The sequence below is a fragment of the Sabethes cyaneus genome, chromosome 1 (genome assembly GCF_943734655.1).
Source record: "Sabethes cyaneus chromosome 1, idSabCyanKW18_F2, whole genome shotgun sequence".
Taxonomy (NCBI): Eukaryota; Metazoa; Arthropoda; class Insecta; order Diptera; family Culicidae; genus Sabethes; species Sabethes cyaneus.
The window spans coordinates 58,890,387-58,914,042 of NC_071353.1; the positions used below are offsets into that span (position 1 = coordinate 58,890,387).

A 23,656-nucleotide genomic window follows, 5' to 3' on the forward strand; every position below is an offset into this window, starting at 1 on the left:
GTAACTTTGCTTACGGAAGACATACGTGCACTAGCCCTATTTGAGCGAAAGGTATTGTGGATTATTCTTGGCGGAGTACAAACGGAAAGCGGAGAGTAGCGAAGGCGTATGAATCACGAGCTACAGGCACTACTTGGAGAGATTCCCATCGAACACCTGGCGAAAGTTGGGAGACAACGGTGGACCGGCCACGTCGCAAGGATGCCGGACGACGCGTTGAAATCTATTCTCTTCAAGAACCCCATCGACACCAGAAATAGAGAGGCCCAACCAACCTGGCTCGACCAGGTAGAAGCCGACTTGCGTGTGTCGAGACGCGCAACGAATTGGCGACGAGTAGCCCAGGACCAAGTACCATGGAGAGAAATTCTTGATACGGCAAGGGCCACCCCGGCTCTCAGCTACTAAAGTGTAAGTGTAAGTGCTTCTCTGCAGATCTCGTTCGCTCGTCTCTTCAAGGTGTGCCCGATCCACTTCCCCCTACATTCCGGAACCTACTTTGCCGAGGGTTTCGTCACTGGTCGTGAGCAAGGCGTTCTTGATACCGGCCCATTGCTCTTTGGCGGTTCCACCAAGTGGCAAATCCGAGGCTCGAAATTCGAATTGTTCGACATAGTTCGTTTTCGCCTCAGGATTGTCCATTCGGCGTACGTCGAAACGACACCCAACTTTCCCCTCCCGTCGTTAGACATGTGCGACGTACAAACGTATCTCAGCGATAACAATGTGATGGTCCTTCGCCATTTTCGGCTGATGCAGTACAGGGATGGTTCGATCTTACTTACTTACTTATTCAGCCGAGAGCCGGGATGGCTCTTGCGTATCAAGAATTCCCCTCCATTGTACTCGGTCCTGGGCTACTCGTCGCCAATTCGTTGCGCGTCTCGACACACGCAAGTCGGCTTCAACCTGGTCGAGCCATCTAGCACGTTGAGCCCCTCTATTCCTGGTGCCGGTGGGGTTCTTGAAGAGAACAGATTTTACTACACAGTCGTCTGGCATCCTTGCGACGTGGCCGGTCCACCGCAGTCTTCCAACTTTCGCCAGGTGTACGATGGGGTTCTCTCCAAGCAGTGCCTGTAGCTCGTGATTTATACATCTCCGCCACTCTCCGCTTTCCGTCTGTACTCCGCCAAAAATAGTCCGCAACACCTTTCGTTCAAAAACGGCAAGTGCACGTATGTCTTCCGTAAGTAAAGTTACTGTCTCAAGTCCGTAGAGGACTACCGGTCTGATTAGCGTTTTGTAAATCGTCAGCTTTGTGCGGCGGCGTATGCTCCTTGATCGAAACGTCTTGCGAAGGGAAAAGTAGGCTCGATTTCCAGCTTGAATGCGTCGTTGGATCTCCTTACTCGTATTATTGTCGGCGGTGACCAGAGATCCCAAATATACGAACACATCAACCACTTCCAGTTCATCGCCGTCAATAGTCACTGTCCGTGGGAGGCAAACGTTACTATCTCGGGAGCCTCTTCCTACCATATATTTGGTTTTCAACGCATTAATTTGTAACCCTATCCTCCTAGCCTCCGTTTTTAGTTACGGCGCTACGATGCTAGTAACTCATTAGTGACTAAATGAACGTTCATTTAGTTACTATAAAGGTACTAGCATTGTAGCGCCGTAAATACAAAAGATACAGCAAAACTTCATTCGGCAAAATTGTAGATAATAATTAGGTCTACAAATGTCCCGTATGTCACTTTGCCAAATTTTGCACGGCTGAAACGGTACTGTCAAATGAATCAAAATTGAGTCAAAGTGATCGAACCATCACTGGATGCAGATGTGGTTGATTGGGTTTTCTGTTCGGCCGTCGTGGAAAACCCACGTGGCGTCTATGGAGAAAGAGCGATCCACCAATGTCCATGTTATTACCACAAAATTCTGTAAACAGCTTTGTGAGGATGTCTCCTAGGTTATGGCGTCCCATGACGTGTTCAAGGACCGTTTTGTTTGAGCCAGTCTTCGTGTTGAAGTCATACAAGTGGCTTTGGATGCCTCCTTTGAGATTTTCTCAACTCCGCTGTTCAGCTGGCAATAGAAACTTTTTTCCTTCTGCAGGTCGATTGCACTTGTTAGCGCATAACACTGGATTGCTGCAAGGTTTCTAAACCGTGTTCTGAATCTGGCAAGGATTCGTTTATCGGTTCCCACTTCATCGGGACTGCACGTGCCCCTGGGCTCAGTAAGAAACCATTTTACAATTCTCACCAAATTGATGAGAGATATTTTCTACCATCAAATATAAAAGTCACATTTCCCAGCACATTAGTTTAGTGTAACAACGAATAATGTATTAAATTTGTGGCCACAGACACAGTTTTTTGGACCAACTGGAACAAACTTATCAACAAGCTTAACACCATTTTATTCACCTACTAAACCACAATACATAGTAGAAAAAGCACCTAATACCAATGATTTTGTTCTTTGCTACAATTCACAGTTTTGCCACGGCATCATCCTCAAATATTTTTCTAATATCTTCCATTGCTTCGAAGAAAGCAGCTTGTAATTTTCGACAGCTTGTCACTTCGGAGTCCTTGTACGCGGTAACCATAGACCATAGAGCATCATTTAAAATCGAGTAAAAACAACCGTATCCATCTAAACACATCGGAGCCACAAATCCACAGTTTATCGTGAATCCTAGAGTACTGGTTGAAAGGATAAAATTACCACCTCCACCGCTAAAAAAGCAATTATTTTCTTTAGAATACTATATTTCGATGTAAGCACATAGTTTACCTTCTACTATACAAAGGGTCGTCGTAAAAATCCGGAATGGGTAGTCCCTGTTCTTGCGCTGCACACCATAAGCCAAACAAATGCCTATCAAAGCCATTGCCTTTTCGAGCCTCATTCATCAACTCTGCTTGACGATTTGCTGCTGCTTTGAATAAGCTAGCTTTAGTATTACTGGATTCGTTTGAGTCGTCCATTGCTTTAATGAAATTCACAGCCTCGATACTACACGAGCGACAAGTTTCCGTACGACCTTTATAGAACTGACGCATCATAGCTGTTTCGTATGTCGGCGCGAAACTGCCATGCATGCGATAGTACGCCAATAGCAGAGCCGTCTGAGTCCACGAGTCCGGATGAATCTTTCGAGATTTCATATAATCCTTACCATATCCGTTAAATTGGTCTACCGTTACTGTAACACTGTTTTGCTGAAACAAAAGTTATTCAATTTTTACGGCAATGAAATAGTAAGGTAACTCCAAAATACCATTTTATCTGCTACGACTTGCATTCGACTAATTTCAGCCTCTATTTTATTATCTACGTCGAAAACTAACTCGACGGGCTGTACTGCCCGTTTCGGTGGAATGGTCCAGTCGGGAACACCCTCTTCGGCAATGGTTAACATCGCATACAAGCTTACGGCCATCGAAATCGTACCGTCATAGCAGCTGTGTTCACCCAGGCATCCTAATTTTCCATTCGGGAAGAAAACGGAGGCACAACTTTTGTCACCCCACTTGGACCGCAAATCACCAATCATTGTTTTCACAGCTAGATCGGAATAATCTGTAGGACAGTTTGTATCAAAAGAAAACACTGTCATTGCGCTTTCAATATCCTGCATAATAGTTCTGTTATTTTCCGATAATTCAATTAGGTGTTTTCTGTTCTGTGCCCAGGTTGGTCGATCGTCATGAGTAAGTAGTGTCACTGGAACATGGTTGGTATCCTCGCTATCTACTTTGTATTGAATCTGTTGGAAAACTAGAAGAAAATCTTGAGCACTAAGCTCATCGCCATCATCATGAAATGCTTGTACTTTGAACAACCTTCCTTTATAAATGGCTAGAATGTGCGATGGACACGGACCTTCTTTTTCGGTTTTAAAATGGGTAACAATTTTATCCATCTCTTCTCCGGGAATTCGACAAGAGTTGAAAAGTCGCTTATACTGATCCGAGGAAAAAATTATTTTTTTATCAGGACTCATGACAGGTCGAAGTGTTTCCGTACGAATCATGTTCCAGAAGCGTGTATTGATCGCACAGCAGATGGCAGCACCCCGTAGAAAATTCTCTGGTTTAGTTTCTAAACCAACTGTTTCAAACATTAGCGGTTGCGCCATTACACAATACGGGATCAATGGTATGCGCAATGTTAGATAAGCGTAATCTTCCCACCATTTAGCGACCTGAAAATAGATGCATACAGTATTTTCAATAGATGTATCAATCTCTTCTTTCTATATGTTAACCAGACAGATCAATGCTAATTAATGATTGATTCGAATCTTATCGAAACTGGGTTGCATATATAAGTCATGGGAGGTTTATAAAAACTAATTCAGATATTGAGCGCACCGTACTGAACCATGAAGCTCTTAGAATTAACCGTACTTCTAACTAGCATTTTATCTCTAATTCAGTGTGGACCTATTGGGACCGTGAATGTATCCGGAGGCAGCATAGGAGATGTTGTGACCATAAATGTGGAGGTGACGGCAGATATTCATAACGAAGTGAAGCAGGAGCTTGAAACTGATGGTAGCACAATAGTAATCGTGTCGGATCTGAAAAATGTCTTGGAGCAACTTCAGGCTGCCATCGGTCAATCGACTCCAGTACTACCTCAGGTTGAAAGTCAATCAAACGAAGCACACGATTCCGAGCAGCCCACACCAGAACCGGTACCCATTTCCAATGACGATGTAAACGAAATCATCAAGCAGCTCTACAGAATTCTTTCTGGACAGCCCGAAATATGGAAACAATTACAGACATTGATGAATCACCTGCCACAAGTTGGCACTCACGATACAGTTGTAAAAAATGCCATTAAATAAAGAATAGTGTTGAGATTCAAACATTTAATTTGGGCAGACGTACACAAGTATGTATATGTTGGTTGTACCTCTGCAAAGTATTTCCTATCATCCATCCGGCACAAGTCACGACTCATAAGCATGGCGCACATGCCTTCACACAACAATGGGTTGCTTTTATCTTCAAGAAAGCAACCTTGGGAACCACATTACTTTAATGTGGGTCTTAGGAAAGTAATTCGAACGAATTCGTTGGCTGATCGGAATTACCTGCGTTCACGGTATGTTGTGGTTAACATGTTTGTTTGTATTTTTGTATGCACCGCTATAGCACCGAAAAGCCTAGATGGTTCTTCATCAAACTACGAATATGCTAATTTTTTTTTGAAGCGATGGTTCTACAATCGGTGAAGGGACGGTCTCCTCAGCCTTCCGCTCTTCCGTATCCTTCTCCAAAAAAAATTCTTTTCTTTCCCCTACCGTCCCTTCATCGATTGTAGAACCATCGTTTCAAAAAAAATATTAATATACATATATATGTATGACCGCATTTCAAGGTCAAGACTAAAAACTTGAGATTAGTCTATGAATATGTTCCTAAATAAAGCAGCGTAAAGAGGCTGACGAAAGACAGAGGTGGAAAAGGCCTTTGAGCATCTTTCATTTGAGATTTCCGGAAAGAAAGCAGATGTACCTACAAGTGTCTGACGGGCAGTTGGTCGGTGTTAAGTCAGACCGAACCAAGTGACAAAACTGTGATTTCAAGAAAAACGCGTTCAAAGTTTGCTGCTCTGTATGATTTATACCTATTAATCGTTCGAAATCATCTCATAACTCTGGCTGTTTGCAACATTTTTGTAGTCATTAGAGTAAAATGTAGCTTAGGGTTCTATATATTTTTAGGGGAATTTACGTCAAAAATCTTTCAGTTCGCTTGTAGGGTTGCCAAGTTGCCGGTTTTTGGCCGACCCGGCCAGTTTTTCACTTGCAAAGCCGGTGGCCGGTCAATCTGGCGAAATGGCCGGTTTTACCCGCCGTTCGCTATCTCCACAACCGCTCATCCCATTTACTCGGAAAACTGTCAACCGACTCCCACTTTCTCTCTGTGACAGTCACATGCTACACATTATGCTATAATCCTGCAATATGCTATAAATACTAAAATGCCAAATGCCACAGCAAACTGCCCCCCGCATTTTTTGAAGGCAGGACGGACCGGCCGGTTTTTGTAATTTTCAGACTTGGCAGCGCTATTCGCTTCCGAGTTTTGACACTAATCGACTTACAACTGTTTCGATAAAAGATACAGCAGGGGTCATTCCAGGCGTAGTGGTTAGCATTCACGCCTCTCACGCCGAGGACCTGGGTTCAAATCCCAACCCCGCAGAAGTCACGAATGACCCAAGCTGGGTAAAGTGACTATAATTTAACAAAAAAGATACAGCAGTGCTAGATGATGATCAGCATGGTAGCTGCTTCCTTGAATGTCAATTATCGACAATCCGCATTTAGTTGCACAGTATCTTTTGTGCAAGACAATTCATCTTGAATACAATGAGCACACCAGCGCCACTACTTGTCTATTATAATAGCGAATTCATAAATTAACCTGGGTTCGTGCTAACTCGAACCCGAAATTTATGAACGATACGGGCAGTTTGACAGATCGACCCGTAAACCGTAATGCTAGACTGTTTTAACCTGCGCTTCAAACTGAATGCTGTCAGTTTAACCGAGATGCAATCTCGATTAATTTATGAACGCTTTGACAGCACTTCGATTAAAACTGAGTGCTAATCGACCTGAGCCAGGTTAATTTATGAATTCGCTATAAGTTTAAGGATATTTCTGGCATTAGTTTTCAAAAGGTCGCATCATGCAAAAGGGTTGATTATCAAGGGCATGGTATGTTGCTATCTCTTTCTCATGTAGGAGTGAAGAGAGCAACTTTCAAATGGTCCTCGGTAAAGGGGAATTCCCACCAAAGTTTTTGGTTCCTGTCAAAATTAACAGTTTGGTACCTGTGCGTGGGACATCGAAAATGTATGAGTTTGACAGCCACTTCACCCCGTAGTTGATTATGCGGCCTTATGGAAGCTAAAGCCACATTTATACATTAAAGCTTAGATTATCAAAGAACATACACACTTAAAAAACTCGGCAAAATTTGCCGAGATTTGGACAGCCGAGCGCTCGGTGAAAAATTCGGTTTTGCAAATCGACGTTTACGGATCTTTACTAACGTTTGGCATCATAAAAAATTTTACCGAATGCTCGGCTGTCCAAATCTCGGCAAAATTTTGCCAACTTCGGTTCTATATTTTGAGTGTGTAGATACGCCACTCTTCGCAGATTCAATCGTCAGTAAAGTGGCTCCTGACGGTAAGAGGGTTTACTAACCTGTCATACAAAAGCGATCATAGTCTAGTAAACCATGCCACCAGTAGATAGTGCTGATGGCATACTTTTTACTCACATATGATGAAATCAACTGGACTGGCATATCCAGTTCCTTTGATAATTTAAGATAAAAGGGATGTAAGATTTTTGACTTCAGTCAAATTTCAAATTTGCTATTATATAACATGATCTAAAACTTTGTAGAACACTAGAACACACTAATGTGTTATATTGAGATTTAATTTACACTAATCTCCCTAATTAATTAAAAATGGAAAAATTACCAAAAGACAGATCTTTCAATTTCAGGAAACTATTCCAAAGGCTGTTTGTATTTTCCTACCTAAAGCTCAGACGATCACGTTTTTCTTTGGTTTTCGGTCACTCTGAAATAGGGACCGTAATACAGAATTGTCGCTGGGTGATTTGATTTGATGTAATATTACAGTTTTAATATAAACACATTTACGTAACACGGTTTCTGCATTCCTAAATCATTTGACTTTATTGTTCAACACTGTAAGAGGTTCCAAAATTAATATATTTACTGCTTCAAGGTGCCACGACAACATCCGAGGCCGCATCCATGAGCTCTCGCAACTTTTCGCCTAGCTCAAGCAAAGTTGGTTCGATCTTCGCCGATAGTTCCGGTGAAAAATCAAAGCTGCCTCCACTGGTTACAATTTCGTACCAAATTTCTTCCATCAGACTCCATGGGAATATTTCATACATTCCTTCAACGACATAATCGATAGCCTGGTGAATGAGACCAATCGTTTCATCCGACAGCTCAGCCAATTCCGGAAAAATTTCGAACTCATAATCAAATAAGCCGTTGAAACCTATTTTAGCCTGTTGTAAACTTTCTGCGATCAAAGCATTTATTTCTGGTGAAAATTCGAAAGAGCCTCCGTTGCGTAAAACTTCTTTGGAAATTTCCTCAATGAGTTCAGTTGGAAACAGTGCTATTAAGAGATTTACAGAATAGTCAAAATATTTACGCAATGTATCAATGCCCTCTTCATCCAAATCGGGTAAACTTGAACTAGCTAGTGCAATATTTAAAAAGTTCTCTTTTAATTCATCCCGATATTGCTCAACAGCTTCGTCAAGTTTAGTGATCAATTCCGGGGTAAAATCGAAGCTTCCTTCATTGTTCAAAATTTCATTCACAAGTTGTTCCAATAACTCTGGCTTAAACACATCTTGACCTGTACGCACGATTGCAACAATGCTTTGATAAACGATATCCATAAACTCATCTGAAACCACTCGAGAAGTTTGATATTTCACTCCTTCATTTAATAGTGCATCGACCGCATCCAAAGCTTCGCGTAGTTTTTCACGGAGATCGTCTTTGGTTAACTCGATGCGCTCCAACAAGTCAGACGTCAAATCAAGTGAACCATCATTTTCAAGTATAAAATACGTGATATCCTCTAACAGATTCCACGGGATGGCATCGAACATTCGTTCAATCATGAAATCAACCGCTTCGTAGAGTTTAAGACGAAACTCTTCGTCGATATCGATCAACTCTTCGAACACCTCAAATTCATAGTCCAGTAACTTTTTTGAGGCATCCTTATACACTCGCTTGGTATCGTCAATTCTAGCCCAAAGCTCTGGACTAAACTCAAATGAACCACCATTATTCAGTACTTCCTTGACTATTTCTTCAAATAAATCATACGGAGTCAAACTGAGCATAAAATCAACGGCGAAATCAAAATAGGTTCGAATTTTTTCCAGAATATCATCGGGAAGTTCTTCTCCACCAGTGATTACCCCTACAAGTGCAGTCTTCAAGTTAACGCTCATTTCCAAGCGCTTTTCATCGAGTTTAGCACGTAGTTCTGGTGAAAAATTGAAAGCGCCATCGTTGGCCAAAACCTCGGCGACTACTTCTTGCAGCAACTCCTGTGGATAGGTATCGATGATGGTGCGATAGATCGTTACGAAGGTATCGAATGTCTGGTCCAGGACTTCCGGTGGAACATCTCGAAGAACACTTTTGGGATTAATACGAGTCCGCTGATTTATTGACGACGGATATCCGCAAACGACCGCCACCAGGAGAAGCACCGTAACTGTAACCAACCTCATCATAAAACTAGTGTACTTTGACTGCTGTGTACACAAATTGATCAATCTAATTTATATAGAGCAGCAATCGTTATCTATCTATTCAATTGGGAATCCACGCGAGCTGAATAATACTGGCAGAGATGACTGATTATATTCTCGCCTATCTGCATATGGTAATATCGTCCGGTCATGATGCGTCACTCAAAGATCTATTGCAGTAACCAACTGAGGCAACTTTCAACTGTTGCGTAACGAAATCATACATTTTCTCGCTTCCACGCCGAGAAAACTCGGCGAAACAGCAGTTGTATACATCTATGCTAATTCACTAATGCGCTAATTAACTTTTGATTAGCGGATTAGCGTTGAAGCTAGTAAACGATTAGCGTTGAGTTGCTTCATCAAACAAATTTTTTATTTGGGAACGCACCGTCCTTTTATATAAATTGATACATACAGCACTGTAGCGTGCGCTAGCTCTTGGAGGCCCCAAAAAGGGCCTGCGGTTCAGTAAAGCATTAGCAATAACACATGCACATAAATGCACATAAATGAGCTGATTTTAGCTATATTTCATGCCACGTTATCAATTGATTTGAATGCAGCTGCCATAGCGAAAACAGTCAAAGAACTACGCTCGATGATTTGTTCTACAACAACGTTTCTCGCGAGAAAGGCGGAAGCGTGGAATAAAAGCCTGGGTCTGGTCCCCCGACAGGGCTGCGCGACCGTAACGTGTAGCAGAAGCTGAAGTTGAAGATCGAGAGCAAGGTGGTCTCATCGTTCCACGCCTTAGGAGGTCGGAGCCACCCACCGGCTAAACAGTAAAAAAGTATTTGGTCAAAATGGACATGTTTATGCGGAAACGTCAGTCGAGGTTTATTTGAGGCTTGAACTTGGGGGTTCAAGAGATCACTTGGGGAGATAAACCAGCTGAAGCAAAACGTTGTACCGACGATCACCAACTCTCCCAAAGTCCTCTAACTGCAACCAATAGAAAATTTTTGGGCGAAGCTGAAACGGAGCATAATTTTGTGGCCAAAACGGAGAACGAGCTGATTGTGAAGGCCACGAGAGTTAAATAAGATGCTGACGCCTATCTCTTGATCGGCCATAGCGATGATTCCGGTGAAGCGCTGTCGAAACATTTTTTATGAATGGCTAGAAATGTTGGATTTAAGGAGAATTTGCTTCGTTAAATTATCTTTTGTAGTTTGTAGTTTTCTTCGCCAACCAAAATTAATCCATCTTTGCAATACATACGTTAAGTGCAGCGAAGCATTGGATACACACTTAAATGATTCGGTAAAATTTACCGAAATCTAAACAGCTGAACGTTCGGTAAAATTTTTTATTTCACCAAACAGTACTAATGATCTGTAAACGTCGATTGGCACCATCGAAATTTTTACCGAACGTTCAGCTGTTTAGATTTCGGTAAAATTTTACCGAATTCGGTGCTTTTTGTTAAGTGTGTAAGGAGCAAATACGAAAAAAGCGAAAAAAGGATAAACCTGGAGAGAACACTGATTTTGGCAACGAGGGGACGCTATATTGGATTTCCGCCAAGGGCGCCACAATGCCACGCTACGACTCTGGATATATATAGCGCGATTCAACGCTAATCCGCTAATCAAAAGTTAGTTAGCATTGTTTTGTTAATTAGTCTGTAAATGCCTGTAATCCTGTAATACAAAGGGGTCTATGCTGCGAGGCTAGTGACGTAAGAAACCAAATTTGGCTGCGCTACCACTCATATTTACTTTGGTATTCTACGAATCGAATCACATCCACATGCCGCGAAAGGTCTGTCTCAAGGCTCAAATGTCATTCTAACGCTAAACGAAACGCGAGCGGCAGCCAATTAAAATTTGCCGTATCACGTTATTCACCTCGCAGAATAACCCAACAAACATTCTTGTTGAATAACAGGTTATCAAGCGCGTCTTACCTGGTAATTAGCTATACAAGGGTTGAATAAGCTACTAAGCAACAAAAATGTTTGTTTGGAAGGCCCAAAGCGTCATAACAACGCTCTTAACTCAACTACGCAAAAATGATGCAAACTAGTATGAATGCATTATTTCATCAATGCATGACAATCAAATGCAGCTGTTGACATTACCACACACGAAGATATCTTTTCTTAAGCAAATTACTCGTTGATTGTAGGCGTGATAATCACCTTTATTCTTGTTTACGGTCGTATCCTGCATTCGTACGATTTCGAATTGATTCGAACGAAAACAAGAATACGAATCGGCATTACTTTCGAACGAATGTCATTCGAATAAAAACAAGAATAAGGGTGAATACTAGCTCGCGAACGTTCGAAGTTACTGTGAAGAACACCGGACGGACTAGTTAAAAAATAACCGTGATATGGCAATTTGTATGCCTTTGTATTAGTTCCAGAAATGTTGCGTCTGCCTCAATGTCCATTTTGAGACATGACCGGCAATAACCTTAACCCTCTAATGGGCAGCATCGTGTAACAGATGCTAAAAATAGCTCTTCCCTTCTTCTTTTTCAATTCAGATATATTACAAAACTTGGAGATCAATACCAAGGTCACCCTGTTCTGAGTACTCCTGCAGAGCAGATGATTTTGGAACATTTCCGAAACCGTTTTCGAAACCATCGCTAACAGAAGTTTTTTCAGAGTTGTTTCTTGCCCTGATAGTGGGTTCTAAAAACCGACTCGTTAAATTTACGTGAAAACATGGGCAGTAACATAGGCATAATACTTTGTATGTAGATGTAAGGTAGTATACGTAATTTTTTAGCAGCCTAGGAAATGAAGTCCATGTCGATTGATTTTACATGATTTTTCACGTAAAAATAAGTCGATTTTTGTAATGTAACAACTGTATTGGGTTGTATTGGGGGGCTTTTGATTAGGATATGCAAATAATTCGTAAAATTATGGAGACATTAATACGGCGTGGATCGACTAAGCTTGCTTTGCATAGAATCGTACAAGGGACGATCAAATATGATGTCCATCAAAACAGTATTTTCCGGGGACAGTTTTCTGTGGCAGGGATGGTTCGATCACTTTGACTCAATTTTGATTCATTTGACAGTAGCGTCCTAACCGAGCAAAATTTAACAAATTGATGTATGGGACATTTCTAGATAATAGCTAAATCTACAATTTTGCTGAATAAAGGGTTGCTGTATCTTTTATAGTTACGGTGCTACAATGCTAGTACCTCATTAGTAACTAAATGAACGTTCATTTAGTTACTAAAGAGGTACTAGCATTGTAGCGCCGTAACTACAAAAGTTACAGCAACACTTTATTTAGCAAAATTGTAGATCTAGTTATTATCTACAAATGTCCCATACATCAATTTGTCAAATTTTGCTCAGCTGAGACGGTAGTGTCAAATGAATCAAAATTGAGTCAAAGTGATCGAACCATCCCTGTTCTGTGGTCTTACTTGCGGATTGAAGATGACTGTGTAACTGTATAGGTTCGTATTATATAACAAATTTTTATTCTTTATTGATCAATCAAGTGGACTTTATATTATTCTTGTGACTAATTTGTAATTTCATTTGAAATCTAGAGTTACAAATGTCAGTTTTTTTGGTGTACTGGTTATAATAACGCAGTATACGATTGACTGGTCCATTTTTCGTGTAATAGGCGCTGTATAAATTCTGCAAAACTATTTGTAGAATTCTAAGAGTACGACTAAACGTTTAATCGCGAAAAACATTCTGCAGACTGCACGCGTTGAGAAATAACGTAATTGATAAAATAGAGCATTGCATGTTGGCGGCATTCTTCAAGTGTCTGCATGCGAATGAGCATAGTTAGGGAAAGAAGGTTAGGGAAATACTGCTATAAATCCAGCTTAATTTTCGAAGCGCGTACAGATATGATAGTGTTGTAATATTCCAGGATAGGTCTAATATACGTAATGTATAAAAATTTTATTGTGTGTAGATGCAGCTTTTTCCCAAAATTCGGTGTCGATACTTGATCTTCCATCGAATCGTCAAAGCTGCAGTTATCCTCACAACCGCAATCCGTCTATCCGCCTTCATGATTTTCGCTGAACGCTGCTGTCGACTGTCCAATTGTCTCTTCCGTTCCTAGAAACATCTTACCGTCTTTATATTCCGCCATCAAACTACAAACCAAAAAATGATTTTCGGTGATCATCATAACTCAAGAACGTATTACCTGAAATCACGAAAATTAAAATAAATTTATTTAGGGAAATAACCTTGCCAGAACGTTTTTTTTTTCTTTTTTAATATGTCTTCTACATATATGCAAATTTCATTATGTTGAAACACCGGATAAAGTTTTTGAAGCTATTTTCGAAACAAACTGACTAAGATTTTCATTGCAAAAATGTATTTCGCTAGTTTATCATTATCATTAAAACGATATTTTGCCAGAAAATGCGTAAAATTCGTAAAATGAGCAACCAATATTTCTTTACTAAAAGCAAATCTGATAGAGCTAAACTTCGGGAGCGTGAGGAACAATACAAAGCTGTCCTTACCGCATCATATGACAACTATTTGCAAAGGATTTAGTCTGCCGTTAAATAGGGCACCTCCTGTTTCTGGAATGTTCTTAGGAAACGTAAAACTGGCAACAATATTCCTTCGTCGGTCAACTTCGAAGGAACAACTTCTTACTTGAGCTCTGAATCAGCCAATCTATTCGCTACGTTTTTCGAGAGCGTATTTAGTAAAGCATCACCCGTCCAGCGGCATAACTGCTTCGAACATATACCGTTCCATGATATTAATCTAGTACTAGTACAGTTTTCTATAGATGCGGTTCGGAAAGCTCTTGAGATCTCGATTCAACGAAAGGACCCGGAACAGACAGTCTACCGCCAGCATAAGTCCGGAAGTTACAAATCGGTCACCAATTACCGTGGCATATCCATATTTTGCAGCCTCAGCAAGGTATTCGAAAAACCTCTCCATATAACTATATACAGTTCAGTTGCGCCGATCATCTCTAACAGCCAGCATCGATTTATGAAGCATCGTTCGACAACATCAAATCTTATATGTTACGTCACAGCGATATCATGTGAGCTAGAAGCTAAGCGGCAAGTGGATACGATTTATTTGATTTTACGAAAGCTTTTGACACTGTACCACACAATCTCATTATTGGAAAACTGAGCTACATCGGATTTCCCTCATGGTTCACCGAATGGCTTTACTCATACTTAACCGATCGCAAAGCATTCGTTACAGTAAGCTCCGTGCGCTCCAAAACATTTGACATATCGTCTGGTGTCCCTCAAGGCAGTGTGCTTGACCCGCTCATCTTTATAATTTATATTAATGACCTGGTCGAGCTGCTGTCATCATCGAAACTATAGTTTGCTGACGATCTAAAAAAAATTTCGGGTGATTGCTGCCCTTGTCGATTGTGTCGCATTACAGGAGGATATTAATCGTTTGCTAGTCTGATGCAGTGACAACGGCATGCATGTTAACAGCAATAAGTATAAAGTAATATCATACAGTCGCCGTAACATCGTTTTTCTTCATCAATACAGCATAGGACCTAATTGTCTGAAACGTGTAAACTCTATTCTCGACCTAGGCTTCACTATTGACTCTAAATTGAGGTTCGACAAGCATATAAGTAGAGTGACTGCTAAAGCATACACCGTGTAGGGTTTTATGCGACGCCATGCGTCTGGATTCACTGACGTTTATTGCTCTATCGTACACAGCATTTTGGAGTATGCTTCCCCGGTTTGCGCTCCTGCACATATAACACAGATCCTTGCTATTGACCGAATTAAAAAAAAATGCGATTCGCATTGCGTCAGCTACCGTGGAATGATTCAGTCAATCTTCCCAGTTACAGACCGTTGACATCATCAACTCCAGTTGAACGTATGTTTTCTTTGTATGCTATTACCTACAATCTTCGATCCCAAATAAAACAAAAATATACTGCAAATTGATTGGTGTTCTGTGGAAATGAAAGGGTCTACCAGCACATATTCCGTCATAATTTTATCAATCGCAACGTCGATACCACTGCTTCTCTTCAGTACTCATCGAGCCGTGCCACGAAAATGAAATTTATTCTATATACGCTTACTCTGTTAGTTGTTAGTGTAGCTAACGAGACACAACTGCCTTTTACAATCGATTTGTTTCATGAGTCTCTTCCAAGTGAAATTGTTTGCCAGTTAATTGACGAACTACAGAATATTGAGGAGCACTTCAATCTCTCGGAGGATTTGAACAGTAAAATAAAAAATCACGTGGCGTTTGTAAAAGACCTACTTCCCAGTGAAAAAGCTATCAGTAACTTTTTGAACCAGTTTCCAGCCAAAAACCAACAGCTGGTGGAACAGGCACTAAAACAAGCATTGTTAATAAGTATGAATGAAACAAGTAACGCTGAACCCCCCAGCCCAAGCAGACCACATCCAATCAGTCCTGAGCGTCTTCAACAAATACTGCCAGCCACGTTGCAACGAGAAATCCTTAAAGAATTTTTTTTAAAAGGCGGCTTAGCACACCTTTCACCAAGGCTAAGACAAAAAGTACATTACCTTATAAGTGAAATACGTAATGGTTTTGCACTCCCACTAGCAGCAGAAATTGGCGAATTTTTGCAAAATTTTCCTCAAGAAATTCGTCAAGACATATCAGATGTAATTGAGCAAGCAAAACAAAATAATTATTCGAAATTGTTTGAACATCATAAGCAAAGAGTTCCATTTCACACAGGTGATTCAATTCCTAGACTGTATATGAAACATCAATCTAATGAGAATGACTTTGACTATTATCTTAATATGTTTCCTTACACAATAAGAGCAGAGTTACAACGCTTGATAAGTCGTTCAGCAAGACCGACAGTAATTGATACTGATAAGATAAAAAAGCAACTTAGAAACTATCTGCGCAAACAAACGTGAATAAACAATTTTCAACTGCAAAACGCCTAAAGATATACCTAAAAATATTCGTTTTATCAAGCCAATGCGTACTGTCAGCAAGTCACTTACCCAGTTCTTATCATGTTTTGCTTTCTCCTCCAATATTGCGTGTAATTTGCCTCCTATCCCGGTGCGAAATTTTTCAATAATCTCTTTGGAGTTTTTTAATTCTTCCGGAGTTCCGAAAGGTTTAAGCGATTCGTAGTAGCGCTTGAGTGAGTGGGATAATTTTGGTAAAGGCAGCGCTGGTAGCGATTCATCGTAAAAAAAGGTTGTCTCATTGCTTCCCTTTGGCAAATGGAAAATAGTATCCCGATCCATCACAGTTCAGATTCTTCTACCGTTGCGTATCAGTAATGTATGACCTACTCGCTCAACGACATTCCACTTTAAAACGATGACTTCCAACACATACAATGTGAACTCTGGACTTTGTAGTCTGTCTGCAGAAAAAAAAACCTGCGCAGATAGGTATATCATTTTTTTGTCGTTTAGTATTAACAAAATACAGAATTTCGATAAATCACTGAAATATCTCCGAAAACAGAAAATACTGCCAATATACGAAACTAGAATTTACGTACCACCAAACTATTGAACGATATTTACCTTATCCAACGTAGGCAATCAGCTACACTACACAATCATTCACGAAAGCCAACCACCGACTAGCATGGAAAATCATAAACTGAAACTGGAACTGGACAAAAACAAAATCCAAAATTTCAAAGAATGTCCAGCGAAGGTACCACTACCATCATCAACCCAATGAGATCTATGCAGGCGTATACGCATTTACGCATCCGAAACAACATATCCAACATAATATCAGGAGGTCTCTAAAGCTTTGGTTACAGCACAGAGAACAGACTACCAGGTAATAGAGCTTCCTGACAGCTCAAGCACTCACACTAGTGAACACGAAATACGCGTGTATATACATGATGTTTACCTCATTTTGGGGAACAGCTGATGCTGGAGGAACAAACCGAAAAATAGAGATTACTATAGTTGTGTTCTCCGTTTGCCGCACTGCAGAGCACATATTTCGCTCAAATTTCCCATCCTGTTCCAAATTCTAGCACATATGTTGAAAATTTGCTGGTATTTAAGCCAGCGGAAGACGAAATTCATTCTGTACCTTGATGACAAAGGAATGCATCTCTTTTGTTTACTGTTGTTGTTTGCCTCATTTTCAAGCACCAATCTATACCTATAAATAAGGATTTCTGTCTGTCTGTCTGTCTGTCTGTCTGTCTGTCTGTCTGTCTGTCTGTCTGTCCGTATGTTCCTTATAGAATCGAAAACTACTGAACCAATCGGCATGAAAATATGCATGTAGAGGTTTTTTGGGACCAGGAAAGGTTTTAGTGATGGTTAGAAACCCCTCCCCCCATTAAGAGGGGGGGCTCCGATACAAATGAAACACAAATTTCTCCATAACTCGACAACTAATCAAGCAAATAGAACAAAATTAGGCATGTGGGTGTTTTCGGTGACAAGAATTTATTCTATGGTAAATTGAGACCCCTCCCCTCTTTATAAGGGGAATTATAACACCTCTCCTCTTTAAAAGGGGGGGCTTCCATACAAATTTCCTCAGAACTCGAGAACTAATCACGCAAATGGAACCAAATTTGGCATGTGAAGGTTTTCGAGGGCAATAATATTTTCTATAGTAAATTAGGACCCCTCCCCACTTTAAGAGGGGGGGCTCCTGTACCAAAGAAACACAATTTTCCTCATAACTCGAGAAGTAATTAAGCAAATGGAACCAAATTTGGCATGTGAGTGTTTTTGGGGACAAAAATTTTTTCTATGATGAATTGGGACCCCTACCCGTTTTAGGAGGGGGGGATCCTATACACATGAAATACAAATTTCCTCATAACTAAAGAACTAATCAAGCAAATGGAACAAAATTTAGCATGTGAAAAATTTCGAGGGCAAGAATATTTTCTATGGTGAATTAGGACCCCTCCCAACTTTAAGAGGGGGGGCTCCTATACAAACGAAATACAAATTACCTCATAACTCGAGAACTAATCAAGCAAATGGAACAAAATTTGGCATGTGGGTGTTTTTGGAGACATTATTTTTTTCTATGATGAATTGAAACCCCTCCCCACTTTAGGAAGGGGGGCTCCTATACAAAGGAAATGCAAATTTCCTCACAACTCGAGAATTAATCAAGCAAATGGAACCAAATTTGGCATGTGCCAGTTTTCTAGGACATGAATATATTCTATAGTGAATTAGAACCCCTCCCCACATTAAGAGGGGGGGCTCCTATACAAACGAAATACAAATTTCCTCATAACTCGAGAACTAATCAAGCAAATGGAACCAAATTTGGCATGTGAAAGTTTTCGAGCGCAAGAATATTTTCTATGGTGAATTGGGACCACTCCCAACTTTAAGAGGGGGGGGGGGCTCCTATACAAATGAAATACAAATTTACTCATAACTCGAGAACTAATCACGCAAATGGAACCAAATTTGGCACGTGGGTATTTTTGGAGACAAAAATTTTTTCTATGATGGATCGGGACCCCTACCTACTTTAGGAGGGGGGGCTCCTATACAAATGAAATTCAAATTTCCTCATAACTCGAGAACTAATCAAGCAAATAGAACCAAATTGGGCATGTGGAGGTTTTTGGAGGCAAAAATATTTTCTATGGTGAATTAGGACCCCTCCCAACTTTAAGAGGGGGTGCTTCTACACAAATGAAATACAAATTTCCTCATAATTCGAGAACTAATCAAGCAAATGGAACCATATTTGGCATGTGGGTGTTTTTGGAGGCAACCATTTTTTCTATGATGAATTAGGACCCCTTACCTTTTTAAGAGGGGGGGCTCTCATACAAACGAAATACAAATTTCCTCATAACTCTAGAACTAATCAAGCAAATGGAACCAAATTTATCATGTGGGTGTTTTTGTAGGCAAGAATATTTTCTATGGTATATTTTCTATGGATTTCCCAACTTTAAGAGGGGGGGGGCTCCTATACAAATGAAAAACAAATTTCCTCATAACTCGAGAACTAATCAAGCAAATGGAACCAAATTTGACATGTAAGTGGTTTTGGACGCAAGATTTTTTTGTATGGTGAATTGAGACCCCTCTCTTCTTTAGAAAGCGAGTTATGGCCCATCTCCCCTTTAAGAGGGTGGGCTTCCATACAAATGAAATGCAAATTTCCTCTTATCTCGAGAACTAATCAATCGAATGGAACCAAATTTGGCATGTGGGAGTTTTAGATGGCAGAAGTTTTTTCTATGGTGAATTACGACCCCTTCCCCTTTTAAGAGGGGAGCTCCCATACAAATGAAATTCAAATTTCCTTATAACTTGAGAACTAATCAAGCAAATGGAACCAAATTTGGCATGTGGGAGATTTTGGAGTCTTGAATTTATTTTACGATAGTTAGAGACCTCTCACCCCTGTGGTAGGGGGATGTGGACTCTCATACAAATAAAACAGAAATTTTTGCGAAACTCAAAAACTAATCGAACTCGAGAAATTCGAGACTCTTCCATAAAACATTAGTCAATACAAGACCACAAAAACTATCTATAGTAACACTAGATCATTCAGGACGAGACGGTCGCGAGTGTTGCCGGTGACCCGCCGTCGGAAGCGCCGCCCACTGGGGGGCTTGCAAAACTCGAGATTGTGACAAAGATCATCCGAGATTCATGATTTATGTACAACACAGGTTAATTTGTGGCAATACGAAGTTTGTCGGGTCAGCTAGTACACACATAATTGAAAAAGTTCTATTGACAAAAAGTGTGTAGAAGGTTTTTATGTAATCAACGAGTAATCCTTCAATAGAGCACCCCTCGAGCAGTCTAAATCAAACTCAAGGGGTTTCCAACAGCAATGATTACTATGCACCTTCGAAAAAAGTTACTTTTGATTACCCTACTGATTACCTCTGATTACCGCAGTAATCAATCTCTTGTGATTACTACACTGAAACAAGAATCATGGTAATTGTTACCATATTAGAGGGTAAAATTAAGAGGACACTCCAGTGAATTTTTGCAGAAAAGATTTCTGAGCAGTGTTCTGGTCAAAATTACTATGCGTTACTTTCGGCGTTACCCCGATACATAACAAAAATATCAGAATCGTAGTCAAAATTACTAGACATGACCATGAAAGGTGGTAAAATTATCTGAGAATCATAGTAAATTTGAATAGCTTTTTCATGGTACTTATAGCGAATTCATAAATTAACCTGGGTTCGTGCTAACTCGAACCCGAAATTTATGAACGATACGGGCAGTTTGACAGATCGACCCGTAAACCGTAATGCTAGACAGTTTTAACCTGCGCTTCAAACTGAATGCTGTCAGTTTAACCGAAATGCAATCTCGGTTAATTTATGAACGCTTTGACAGCACTTCGATTAAAACTGAGTGCTAATCGACCTGAGCCAGGTTAATTTATGAATTCGCTATTAGAAAAAGCATGCGTTTTCTGCAAAATTGTGCGAGATACCATGGTTTTTGTTTCAGAGTATATATTAATCATGATTACCAATGATTACTTAAGATTATCATTGATTACTCTACTGATTACCATTGATTACCTAATTAATTCGTAAATGATTACAAAAGTAATCTCTGATTATTACGCACTTTTACGCCTTACTGGAAACCCCTTGATCAAACTAGACAGTCAAACTAAATCTTGATGTCGCTGCCATCGCTGCATATGTAACTCCAGCACAAAGAAATATTGATAAAGGTACATGAATATGTTTTTATGCGTTTGGCAAACTATTTCTGGAGGGCGCTACCGACAGATTTTACACACAAAAAATCGATTACTTCCTTCGAGCCTGTTAATCTGTTCTCTGTGGTTACAGTACACTGCACAAAAATTTCTCAATAAATTGGCGAAGTCAGCGTTGCTGATTGTTACCCAAGTAACAATTTCAGGCTGATCAAACGCTTTTATAGCTGATTTTATTCAACCTGTGGTTGATCTATGGTTTAGGTTTAGAAATATTGCGGAGTTTCCACCTATTTAGAGTCTCACGCGAAAATTATTAGCGTGGTTATTTTCTGCGTTTGCCACACATGTTTGCAATTTAGCAATTTGAACTATCAATGTTTCGTTATTGCCTCCTCACTGCACCCCTCCTTGCTAGACAAGCATATTTTCAATGTATTTAGTAAGTACAGGATAATAATTATTAAAAAACGAATTTGCGTAAAGCTCGTAAAATTGCTGCAAGGTACAATAAAACTTTTTTTTTTCAGCTCTTAAACATCTAAATCTGGTGATTTTATCAAGCTTCAGGCTAATTAATAGGTGCTTTCGAAGCTGCAATGCAGCTAAATAGAAACTTTTTTGCGCTTTTAAATAACCAATTTGCGCAATGCTGTTAATTCTATTTTTAGAACGAGAAATAGTTTTGCGAATCTGCTTTTCCAGTCGCTTAATCAACGTCTCATCAACCTTCATGCAGCCAAAAAAATCTATTTTTAAATTTAGAAAAATGGAACGCCTCATTTTTATATTGCCCTGAACATTGTCGAACACGATATTTTTTAATTTCGAATAATTTTAATTTGTATAAGCAATCTACTTAGCTAATTAAAAATGCATGTTTTTCCGGGAAGTGAACCCTTCATCTTTTGATCCATAAGCATTGACCGTATGATCCGCCCCATTTGCATCTGCAGAACAGACAGTGAGAATATCTTTACATCTGAAGCCTAACCCGCCTAGCATGAAGCAGTCGATAATGTCGATAACTGACAAACTTTTGCTGTCAGCCGAATTGCGAAATTTTATGATCTGACAGTATGTGTGCTGTGAGCCAAAAGAAAACTTGGTAGAAATTTGTAAAGCCACTTTAACACCTTCAAGCAGCCTTAAAGTAGTTTGAAAGCTGTGAGCCTAATGAAAGCTTGCACTCTACCTACACTTTAACACCTTTAAGCAGCCGTAAAACGGTTTGCCAAAACGGTGAGCCAAAAGAAAACTTGGTAGAAATTTGTAAAGCCACTTTAACACCTTCAAGCAGCCTTAAAGTAGTTTGAAAGCTGTGAGCCTAATGAAAGCTTGCACTCTACCTACACTTTAACACCTTTAAGCAGCCGTAAAACGGTTTGATGTTTATGGCTGTTTAGAAGCACATTGTTTAGCAGAAAAATCCACTATTAAGCTTGTTTATCAGCTTTTGGGAGAGAACTTGTTTGAAAAACTTAAAAACTTAGCTTAAACATCGCTTCTTTAAACACCATTTGAGTGCTTACTTTATGCAGCATTGATCGCCTTAAACCAACCAGTAAACAGCCATTGCTCTTGCAATTCAGCTACCGTTGTTACTTGGGTATTGTACAGGGTTTTGCGAGAGATAAAAAGAGAAGGAACTATTTATGCTTTTGTCAACACTCACGCATTGGCAGTGCGGCATGAAATTTTCCGTAAGTGCGAGCAGCCGACGAAATCTCTATCGACCTTTTCGCGTGCCTACTGGCGGCTAGTTAAAGCCCTGTTAAGATATACATTTATAGGGCTTTACGGCTTGTGGGTACAACTATCGGAAAAAATAACATGCTTTTGGCAACTCTGCTCACGTTAAGTTGACATTTTCCCCTTGCAAAACTGTCAAGCGTACGTTAGCAAAGTTGCCAAAAGCATTGAAATATATTCCAAAAGTTGCTCCCACTATCCGCCATTAAGCACGCGAAAAGGTGGAATACTGCCCCAACAAACATTTTTTTTAATAGTAGCTTATTCAACCGTTGTATAGCTAATTACTGGGTAACAAGCGCTTGATTAGCTGTTATTCAACAAAAATGTTTGTTGGGGCTGACAAGGCCAATAATTATCTCCTAAAGCCCTGTCTCGTCTTTAGTCTGTATCGATGAAGTTAGGGCTAAAAACAAATATTTCGATATTAAATTTTATATTTTTGGCTCATTTTCGTCAAAAAACGTTTTTTTTTTTGACTGAAGTTTTTGGTTTTTGGTTTTTTTTTGTTTTCTTAAATTTTAAACAAAAATAAATTGGGTTTCTTAAATTTCTGTAAGATTGTTACGCAAATTTTACGGGGAGGGGGCCTTGAGCGATAATGTTACGCGTAACGTTATATATAGAAATATCGCAAAAATAAACTATCATGTATCCCCGCTGGAATGACCTTCTTTAATCTGAACATTTTTAATCTGTACCCCGCTGATATGAATGCGTTCACATTAAAAATTGCTCAAGCGTCACACACAATTGGCGGTAAAGTTGACCGGGCAAATTGAAAAAAGCAAAAAAAAAAGTTAATGCGTTCCCTCTTGCTCAGCAGCTTTGGCAATACAGCTCATATGCAACTTACCTCTCTTCACCACCTAAAATAGACCGTATTAGTTGAAACTGTCGAGCCAATTT

General features: G+C 40.0%; 1 protein-coding gene across 2 annotated transcripts; it reads right to left on the reverse strand.

Moving 5' to 3' along the window:
* Positions 1-2,336: 2,336 nt before the first annotated feature.
* LOC128733596 (peroxisomal carnitine O-octanoyltransferase) lies at positions 2,337-17,028 on the reverse strand. Of its 2 annotated transcripts, none has more exons than XM_053827310.1 (5): positions 16,849-17,028; positions 16,309-16,698; positions 3,239-4,165; positions 2,752-3,179; positions 2,337-2,693 (listed from the first exon to the last, which is right to left on the reverse strand). In XM_053827310.1, the coding sequence occupies exons 2-5, from the start codon at positions 16,558-16,560 to the stop codon at positions 2,444-2,446; spliced, it is 1,857 nt and encodes a 618-aa protein (XP_053683285.1). In that variant the 5' UTR covers positions 16,561-16,698; positions 16,849-17,028; the 3' UTR covers positions 2,337-2,443. The 2 variants fall into 2 exon arrangements, with proteins under 2 accessions (XP_053683285.1, XP_053683294.1); XM_053827319.1 differs by lacking the exon at positions 16,849-17,028 and adding an exon at positions 16,824-16,840.
* Positions 17,029-23,656: the final 6,628 nt, after the last annotated feature.